Genomic DNA, 8,520 nt, shown 5'->3' with positions numbered 1-8,520 from the left:
TCTGACTGAACTGTGAAACCAGGGGAGCTCATAACTTTACACTTAACTTCAGATAAGAAGAAAAAAAAAACAAAAAAAACAAAAAAACATTCGACTAGCAGATTGTTCTGATGCCAAAATCAAGAGGCCTTAATTCAGCAGAACTAGATTGTAAAAATAAGAAATGTTGACAAAAAAGAAAAGAAAAAAAAGGTTCAACTAAAGACTTTGACCTGAAACGAGTCGTTCATATAAGAAATGTTAAGAAAACCACTTTTGTACTCATTTTTACAAACTATTTATTAAACTGTGATTTTGTAAGAAATAAGCCTATTTTCTCTTCTGTTTTATTCCTTTATGCGTGTGTGTGTGTGTGTGTGTAAAACAGAAAATGAACAGGAAAAGGTCAGTTTATTACAAACATTTATTTCTTCACTTTTTGGAAAAAAAAAAACACAGCTTTGACGCTTTACGCAACAAAGTTATGAGTGATTTAAACGTTTTCCTCACATAATTCATAATCCTCTTAAGACAGGGGGGTTCAAGTTCGCCCGGTTACATCGAGAGAAAGAGAGTTGGCACCCGTTTGTTTACTGTGTGGTTTGACTTCTGGATGAAACGACGTCGTGCTGAAACTGCTGAAAAACCGATGAAGCGTCGCATCCTGATGAGTCTCCGATCGGTCGGGGTGGGGTTAAGAGGCACACTAAAACATGAGCCATGAAGACGCCACGACCATCGGAAACCCAGCGGCAGGATGGAAACATCTAGAACATAAAGGACCAACCAATAGATGCCAGCTTTGATTTGCTCAAAAACATTCAAACCCAAACGCATCGTGAAACCAAACTCCTGGTACAGACAGAAAAAGAATAATAAAGAGATTCATTTGATTTCAAGGCGTTTTAAGAAATCTTCTATTGACCTAAAACAGACAATAGAGTAAAAGGGAAAATCTCATAACCAGTTGGCTCATTGTGCTGCTCACCTGCATGGAGGGGAAATGGATTCACTTAATAGGACAGGGAAGTAAGAGCAGGCAGCAGCTTTCATGTAAAAATCAGATCATGAATGGTTATTATTTTATCTAATAACTTATTTTCATAAATAAATAGAATAATTAAAAAGACATCCACCACGATGCTGAAAGGTTAGTGTTTTTTCAAATTGCTGGGTTACTTCACCACAGGTTTTTTTTTTTCTTTTTTTTTTTTTGGACCATCCCTCTGAGGGGGTCGTGGCGCTCAGTTGAGTTTGATGGGCAGGTCCTCTCCGAACTTGCGGAGGAACTTGCTGTGGTTGTGGTCCACGGACCAGAGAGGTGGCAGGTGGCGAGGCTGCATGGTGGTCAGGAAGTGCCGCCTCCAGCGACGCTCCAGCTCCATGAGGCCCCGCAGGCCCCGCTGGGCGTGGGCACGCACCACCTTTAGGCCGTGAGGAACGTAGGCCTCGTTCAAGATCCTTAAGGAGGAAGAGAGAGAGAGAGAGAGACAGACTGATGACAATGAAAGGAAAAAGTTCATTAAATTAAACGGCTAAATTAAAGACGGTTTATCTCTTTACCTAAATGTTTTTGTTCCATAGCTAGAACAATTCCTGCTTGCCATAAAATAAACAGAACTGGTAAACATTATTTTGAACGTCCCCATCACTTGAAGCTTACATCCTACCAGAGTAATGATCCAAAAAATTTAAAACGCAAGCCCCTTATTTTGAAACTTTATTTCAAAAACAGACTTTTTTTTTGTAAGCAACAGTCAAACCAGGAAAAAAAATAAAAATTAAAGGTCAGGGTTTTTAAAGATTAGTGATTGGCTAGAAAACGACAATCGGTGCGCCGCTGCTGGTTGAGGCGGCTTTGAAAGTTCAAGTTTAAACTTTTCTCCCCGCTACCATTTTGTTCTCTGTACATGCAGCGATTGCCATGGCGATTCCCGCCGAAATTTCTCCCATGTATACAAACTCCTGGATGAAGTTTAAAAACAATGGCTGGTTTTAGACACTGTATTCAAAACTTGAGTTTTTACTTTTGCTCGTCAAATTTAACTGCAATTTGATATTCAACTTCAAAATCAAATTACCGTTACCGCATCACTGCTGGAAGCTTCACAATAGTAATCAATGATGATTTCACTAATAAATTTAAGTCTCGTCTTTGAAGGTAGAGATAATATAAGAATAGAACGGTTCTTACAAGAGCAGGGAAATAAATCAATTTAACTGATTTAATAGATTAATTGAACGTTTCTGTTTTTGAAGATTTCATTTTTTGGGGGGAAATTTTTTTTTCACTAATTTTGGATTTCCAAAATGATGGTAACCCATCCAAGAACAACAATCTTGTTTTACAGTTTGTATTTATGTTGAATCGTCAAAGTAAAATAAAGTTTCTTAAAAATATTTTCTGTCATTAGTAATTTAAGGAAAAAAGTGAGGGGGGAGGGGAGAAATTTTATTTTTTTTGAATTTGGTATTAAAATTGAAAAATTTAATTCTGTATTTTTTTCTTGAGATTTTATTGTTAATCCATATTACCCAGACCTGGTTCTTACTTTTTGTTAAAATATGATTGATGAAGACTGACAAACTTCTACTACATCCAGAGATCTGGCATATAAAGTTTAGCATAAATCACGGCGTCGTCTGCGTACGATGTGATCCACGGGAACTTGTGGCTTAAACAGCACTTGGAAAATCAACACTTGTTTACATGTTTACATGGTCGCTTGGTTACTTGAAGTCCATTCCTGAGACGTTGACAAGCAGCGGACTCACCTGGTCTTCAGGTCAGCGGCCTCCTGCAGCACCTCGTTGGTCAGTTCCTGCTCCTCGTTCATGTCCATGTAGTTCCTGATGAGCAGCTGCAGCTCGTCCCGCCGCTGCTCCGGCAGCCCGTCCTTGGCGCTGAGCAGCGCCCGAGCTGCCGAGCGCACCCGCCGGCGGTCCGAGTCCTCCAGCACCCGGACGCCCTCCTCACAGCCCTGTGGGGCGGCGAACTCATTGGCCAACTGCTGCTTCAGGAAGCCATCATGCACGTTGGAGGCGGCGTGGCAGCTGGTGCAGAGCAGCAGGATGTCGTGGGAGTTGTGGTCCTTCATCTCCGTGGGGAAATGTCGCCGGTACTCGTGCGGTACGATGTTTTTCCTGAGGTTTTTTTTTTTTTTTGGCGAGAGAAAAAGGGGTGGAGATTAAGACAAATTTCAAATCTGAAACGAGTGCCGCTTGGGACAGAGTCACACCTGATATAGGAGTCTGCTTTCCCACAGACGACACAGAGGTTTTCCTTTGCGGTCAGGTAGTAGTCTTGCTGGGAGTCGGGGCGTCCAGACGGCTCGAAGAGAAGCCGCACAATGAAGGGGTCTTCACTCTGCAGCTCTGAGTTACAAACAGCAAAATTACAACAAGATTTAACTCTATAACTCATTTATTGGGAATGTTGGCCTGAACTAGGGCCAGCTGATGTGGCTTAAAAATAAAATCAGATTTTTTTTTTTTTGATACCAAAACCGATTTGAATCTTTTTCTCCCCTCTAGCTTTCCATTCTAAAAAAAACTACAAAGCACAGAAATAAAAGCCTCTTTGAAAATATTTTCTAAATATATTCTGAATTGAACGACTAAGTATTAGGATGAGCATCTTGCTTGTGAAACAAGATGGCGGCCCTGGGCGCGCTGACATCACCCTGGATTATGTCGGGGAAAAAAAGAACCTCAAATGTAAATCTTTATAAAATAAAAATGTGAGTCATCGCCCAGCCTGCATTACCTCCGATTCCTTTGTCCAGGTACCACAGGGCTTTCTTTTTGTCGCACGTACAGAGAGGCTGGCCATCAGGCGCGTTCAGGAAGCAGTTATCGTAGAGCGGAGACTTCCTGTAACGAGCCGAGGCGACAAATTTACACCCCTTTTCTCGATGGACGGGAAACCAAAACACGCTCGTCTTCGTCTGACCTGGCGGAGTAGCCGACGCCTAGCGGTTTCCTCCGGTTGTTCTTCCGAGGGTCTGGGACTTGCTGATCTCCAGACTCCGGGCTGTTGTTCATCGCCGGCTTCCTCGTCCTCCGCCTTCGCTCGCCTTCGGGGGCGCCGTCGTCTCCGTCCCAGCGGCCTCTGAAGGGGACGTCCACCAGACCCTGGCAGCGGGACACCAGCTCCGAGTAGGAGCTCCCGCTGGAAAGGGCGGGACCGGTTTCGGTCTGCAGGCCGAGGACACGAAGGAAGAGCGCCACAGAAATCTGAGCGTCTCTGGCGGCGTACGTCGTCTGCAGGAGGCAGCGAGGGCAGCGTTCAGGGAAGAAGGTAGACGTGTTTCTCCATTACGAATGTGCACGAGACGTAAAAATGCCCTGATAATGTCGAAAAATAAAAACAAGTTCGCAATGTGTTTCCATTAAATAAAAAATGCGAGTAAAAAATTACACGTGAATGAGATTATTCACGTGAAAAGTCATTTTTAAAAAATCATGGCGGCGACGGCGGAAACGCACGAGATGTATTGATATTTAAGGACTCGCGCTCATCTATGAGCCATCAGAGAAGTCAGCATCTCATTGAAGCGCAGAAATTAAAGTCGGCGATTTTACAGAAGAGCTCTTGATTCAACACGTTTGAATGACAAATTCAGCTTGTGATGAACAGTGAGACTTCTGGTGGAGCCAGAAGTACACGGGGCAAGGAGGCGAGTGACCACAAATAAGCGTGTTGTTGGGGGGTACAAAATGGCACATTCCCCCCAAAAAAAAAAGTATTTTTATTGCAGTTTTGTAAAAAAACACCAATTTTGATATGGCTGAAAAAACACCTCGTCCTAACGCAAAAACCTTTTTTCCAAATGGCCTCGTTTCCATTAGGCAACTTTATTTTCCCAGTTACAATCTGCACAATTATGATGATTAACAGAAACCAGTGACACCACCTCCGAGCCAATCAGTGAGCAACAGCCTGAGCTCAGCAGTTAAACCAGGTGTTTGCCAATTGCTGCTGCTGCTAGTCTGGAGGAGCCGAGTGGCAGAAAGGCTGCCAAGGGAGAATTAATGATTTCTCAAACATGATTGATAGAATCGAAGCAACACTACCGGTATGTTTTTGATAAGGGAATAATAACATGGCACAACGTAAAGCTCAAAAAAGTATGTTTTTTAAAAATAATACACTCCCTTTAAAATTAGTCAATTTTACAAGGTCTGCTCTGTCACATATGGTTTGATGTCATCTCTTCCAGTATAAATAACAGCCAGATTTACAGTAAAAAACAGAAAACCCCGATGGGAGCATCTCTTAACTTACTGTTGGATATAAAGTCCAAAACTCTGGTGGACTCATTTCATTAAATACACTGAAATTAGAGGCTCCGTACCTGCTCTAGTGTCAACTGATCCGCTTCCCAGTTGCTGCAGCGCAACTCCAGAGACTTATCCAGAGGTACATTTAACAGATCTGCAGCCAAGGACTTGAGACTGAGGCCATTACTGACAGAGGATCGGCTGGAAGAGGGAATCATGTCATGAAGACGGGTTTGCAATCAAATCCACAAGTATTCATAACGACAGGACTTCTCTTAAAAACAAACCTTTCCCTTAAGGCGAGGTGGCGCAGGTCGACGGTGGTGGCCAGGGACAGGCCGTAGTCGCGCGTCAGACGCTTCCCGTCGTCATAGCAACCCACTCCGACTTTCAGAACGTGCGGATCTCTGAGAACTTCCACGAAGCTGAGTGGAAACTGCTGCTGGCCACCGCGGAACGTCAGCATCCTCACCAGGACGCACAGACCCGAGTAGGTGGCCATCTGCAGCAGAGACACCTCGGACCTTCTGCCCTTCATTGAGACCTGCGGGATTAAAAAAAAAAAAAAAAAAGAAGGGGCGGAGCCAGGTCAGACAAGCCCACATGAAACAAGGAATTTATGAGAAATAAAAAGAAAAAAATCCAATCAGAGTCAATCTGCTTTCTTTCTACTTCGACGATACAATTATCTGCGCTTTCAAGGGGATCTTTTCCTTTTTACGATCAAGTAAAAGTCATGCAAAACATATTTCTTACGCCTTGGGCCTTTACCCATTCACAGTCGAGCCCCAGAACCGGGAACACCAACAGCTCCTTCTGCATCAGCGGCCACATCTCCAGCCAGTCCTCTTGAGAGCTCACCGTCACCGGTTTCACCGCCAGCATTTGCTTGCAGGTCGGGATGTGGACAGCACGGGGCGCACTTTCGGTCTGACACTCTGCCGTTTTAAACTCATCGTGAGCCAGGCACAGCAGCTGGGTTTGTTGACTCTCCGTACGCGCCGGAGCATTTTCGACGGGACGCAGAGGGACTGTCGGTTCCGCCGCCTTCTGGACAGAAGACGGCTTCTTCCGCTTTGTTCGATATACCTGCCATACCAGCAGCCCACCTAAGGCCGCCCCCACAACGGTTGTTATGACGGTGGTTAAAGGCCCTCGAGGAGACATGTTGACTTTCCCTGATTTCTTACAGACTGAAGAGTTCAAGGCTAGGACAACAAAGAATCAGAGTTTTATTTAGTAAGCAGGTCTATTAGCAAACATCCACCAGTTTGTAATGTCTTACCTTCCCTTCTAGTTCTTGTTTACGTTCTCTCAGTTGACTGGGTGCTTCCCTGCAGAAAGAAAACAATGTCCTTTCACAAACTGCCCTTCACATTACAGCCTTACAAACAGACGGTCAAAATGTATCGCAAATTTATCGTAATTCCTAAGAGCAGCTTGGTCTGCAATAAGTGTTAGCTCATGAAATACCACATCATGGATTGAGGCTCTCTATGACTGCAATATGTGGTGACGAGTGTTTCTTTTAATGTCAGCATAAATCGTTTTAGAAGGTAAAGAGGTCAAATGATTATGATACTGCAACTAAATTACTCAATCACAAAAGAACTTTTTCACTAAATCTGTGTTTGAGATGGTTGCAACTGATTTTATAACTCCATAATTTATGTAGACCACCTTTTATCTGGTGTCTTTATGCTTTGAACTCAAAGCAAAAATTAAATTGACGATTTTGTTTTTATAAAACCACAAGTCATATCGTTATCGCAGAATTCACCAATTTTATCGCACCTAAATATGGCGCAGTCCTAGTCGTAACAAGCATCATCCTACATGCTGCCGCCATGAGCGGTGCCATTAAAAAACCAGATAACGATTCGTTTTTGAGCAGCTGGTGTATAAAAAGTACATTGAATGGAAGATTGCCAAACATGTTTTGTGTTATTTTATTACTTCAGCTGCACAGGATATCGATCAACTGCTGTTTTCAAGTGTACAGAAATAAACTGGACCAAATCAAATTCCTTACTTTTCCAGCCTGCTTGGAAAACCTAAGCGCTAGCAATGTATGAAAACATGTTTAATTTGATTATTTGGTGGGGTAGTCCAGTCCAGTAATGTGTTTTTTAAAGAAGGGTCTAATCTAATATGGACTAAAATATAAGCAAACAAAAAAAAGGTCCTGAAATAGCCCTTTGTAATGTAACAAATTAAATCAAGCCTTTGTCAATGGAAAAAAATATACATGCACAAATATTTTTTTCGCTGTTTAGATAAGATTTAAACATCTTAAATCCAAAACTCAATCGAATGTAGTCTAAATTTTCTGATAAAAAACGCCTGAAATTACACACCAAATATATAAAACATTATTTTGAAGCATAATTAGCAATGCTGAACATTTCATTATGTTAGTTAGACCATTCTAAGCCTTTAGAGTTTTAGTGGAGCTCATCAAAAGTCGTTCAGAGTGCCTAACTTCAGTCAGATAGTCCTTTACTCCAGTGCTGAATCGGATGCTAGCACCTAGAAAACAAGCAACTTTCTAGCATCTGCTCTAAGAGCTGCGCTGTCAACACGGTCTCATTGCTCTGTCTGAAGCGTGCACGTGTTGAATGCAAGACAAACTACAGTTTATTTTGATTGTTTACCGTTTTCCCTTCAAGTCAACATACCTTAACCTAGTTAGCATAACAGCTAACCAGTGAACTAGCTTCAACCTTAGCAGCTCGCTGCACTTTGCCTCACAGCTGCGGCGCAAACGTTGATTTACAACAGGCCAGCTGAGATAATCGACTGAGAACCTTACCTTTATGTTTCTAGCCAGCAGAACACCCCTTCCACATGCATGTAAAGTTGTTTGCTGCGCCGATCCATTTCTTCTGCGCTGCATTTATAACTGCGGTGCTGCAGCGGGGAGCAGCGCAGCAGCTACCGCCTCCTGCTGGATGGATGAATTACTAAACGAAACATCCGCTGCCAAGTCTGTTTCTTAGAGAAAGGCCAGCAGAGCCACTTTAAAATAATATTAACGTGTTATATCTTACAGCAAGCACTGATATTTTTATGCCTCGAGTATAAAACTAAGTAAAAAATTAACAGACTTTCATTAGAACCATTAAGATATTGCATAAAAAATAAAACGTGAACAGTCTCATTAGCTGTAACATATTTCAGCACTTTATCAGGGCAGGTTTTTAAAATGTATGGGAAATGATTAGGACCACTGGGGGAAAAAAGTCTAACTACAGAAGT

General features: G+C 42.6%; 1 protein-coding gene across 3 annotated transcripts; it reads right to left on the bottom strand.

Moving 5' to 3' along the window:
* Window positions 1-385: 385 nt before the first annotated feature.
* On the bottom strand, window positions 386-8,198 carry exd2 (exonuclease 3'-5' domain containing 2). 3 transcript variants are annotated; one of them, XM_014993491.2, is made up of 10 exons: window positions 8,075-8,155; window positions 6,548-6,596; window positions 6,019-6,470; window positions 5,550-5,806; window positions 5,337-5,463; window positions 3,932-4,242; window positions 3,746-3,852; window positions 3,219-3,354; window positions 2,755-3,123; window positions 386-1,440 (listed from the first exon to the last, which is right to left on the bottom strand). In XM_014993491.2, the coding sequence occupies exons 3-10, from the start codon at window positions 6,427-6,429 to the stop codon at window positions 1,224-1,226; spliced, it is 1,935 nt and encodes a 644-aa protein (XP_014848977.1). In that variant the 5' UTR covers window positions 6,430-6,470; window positions 6,548-6,596; window positions 8,075-8,155; the 3' UTR covers window positions 386-1,223. The 3 variants fall into 3 exon arrangements, with proteins under 3 accessions (XP_014848977.1, XP_014848978.1, XP_087858861.1); XM_014993492.2 differs by having other exon boundaries at window positions 6,034-6,470; XM_088002735.1 differs by lacking the exon at window positions 6,548-6,596 and having other exon boundaries at window positions 6,019-6,447; window positions 8,075-8,198.
* Window positions 8,199-8,520: the final 322 nt, after the last annotated feature.

The sequence above is a fragment of the Poecilia mexicana genome, unplaced genomic scaffold (genome assembly GCF_051168715.1).
Source record: "Poecilia mexicana isolate PSO_F unplaced genomic scaffold, ASM5116871v1 scaffold_22, whole genome shotgun sequence".
Taxonomy (NCBI): Eukaryota; Metazoa; Chordata; class Actinopteri; order Cyprinodontiformes; family Poeciliidae; genus Poecilia; species Poecilia mexicana.
This window is presented reverse-complemented; position numbering and strand designations above follow the sequence as displayed.

What these genes read in the sequence shown, in the direction of transcription:
- exd2 (XM_088002735.1), bottom strand. Translation starts at nt 8,158, where the DNA reads ATGCAGCGCAGAAGAAATGGATCGGCGCAGCAAACAACTTTACATGCA. An exon ending in GGCGTCGGCTACTCCGCCAG is followed by an intron (nt 3,853 to 3,931) that starts GTCAGACGAAGA and finishes GGCTCGTTACAG; the next exon opens with GAAGTCTCCGCTCTACGATA. An exon ending in CCTGGACAAAGGAATCGGAG is followed by an intron (nt 3,355 to 3,745) that starts GTAATGCAGGCT and finishes TTTGTAACTCAG; the next exon opens with AGCTGCAGAGTGAAGACCCC.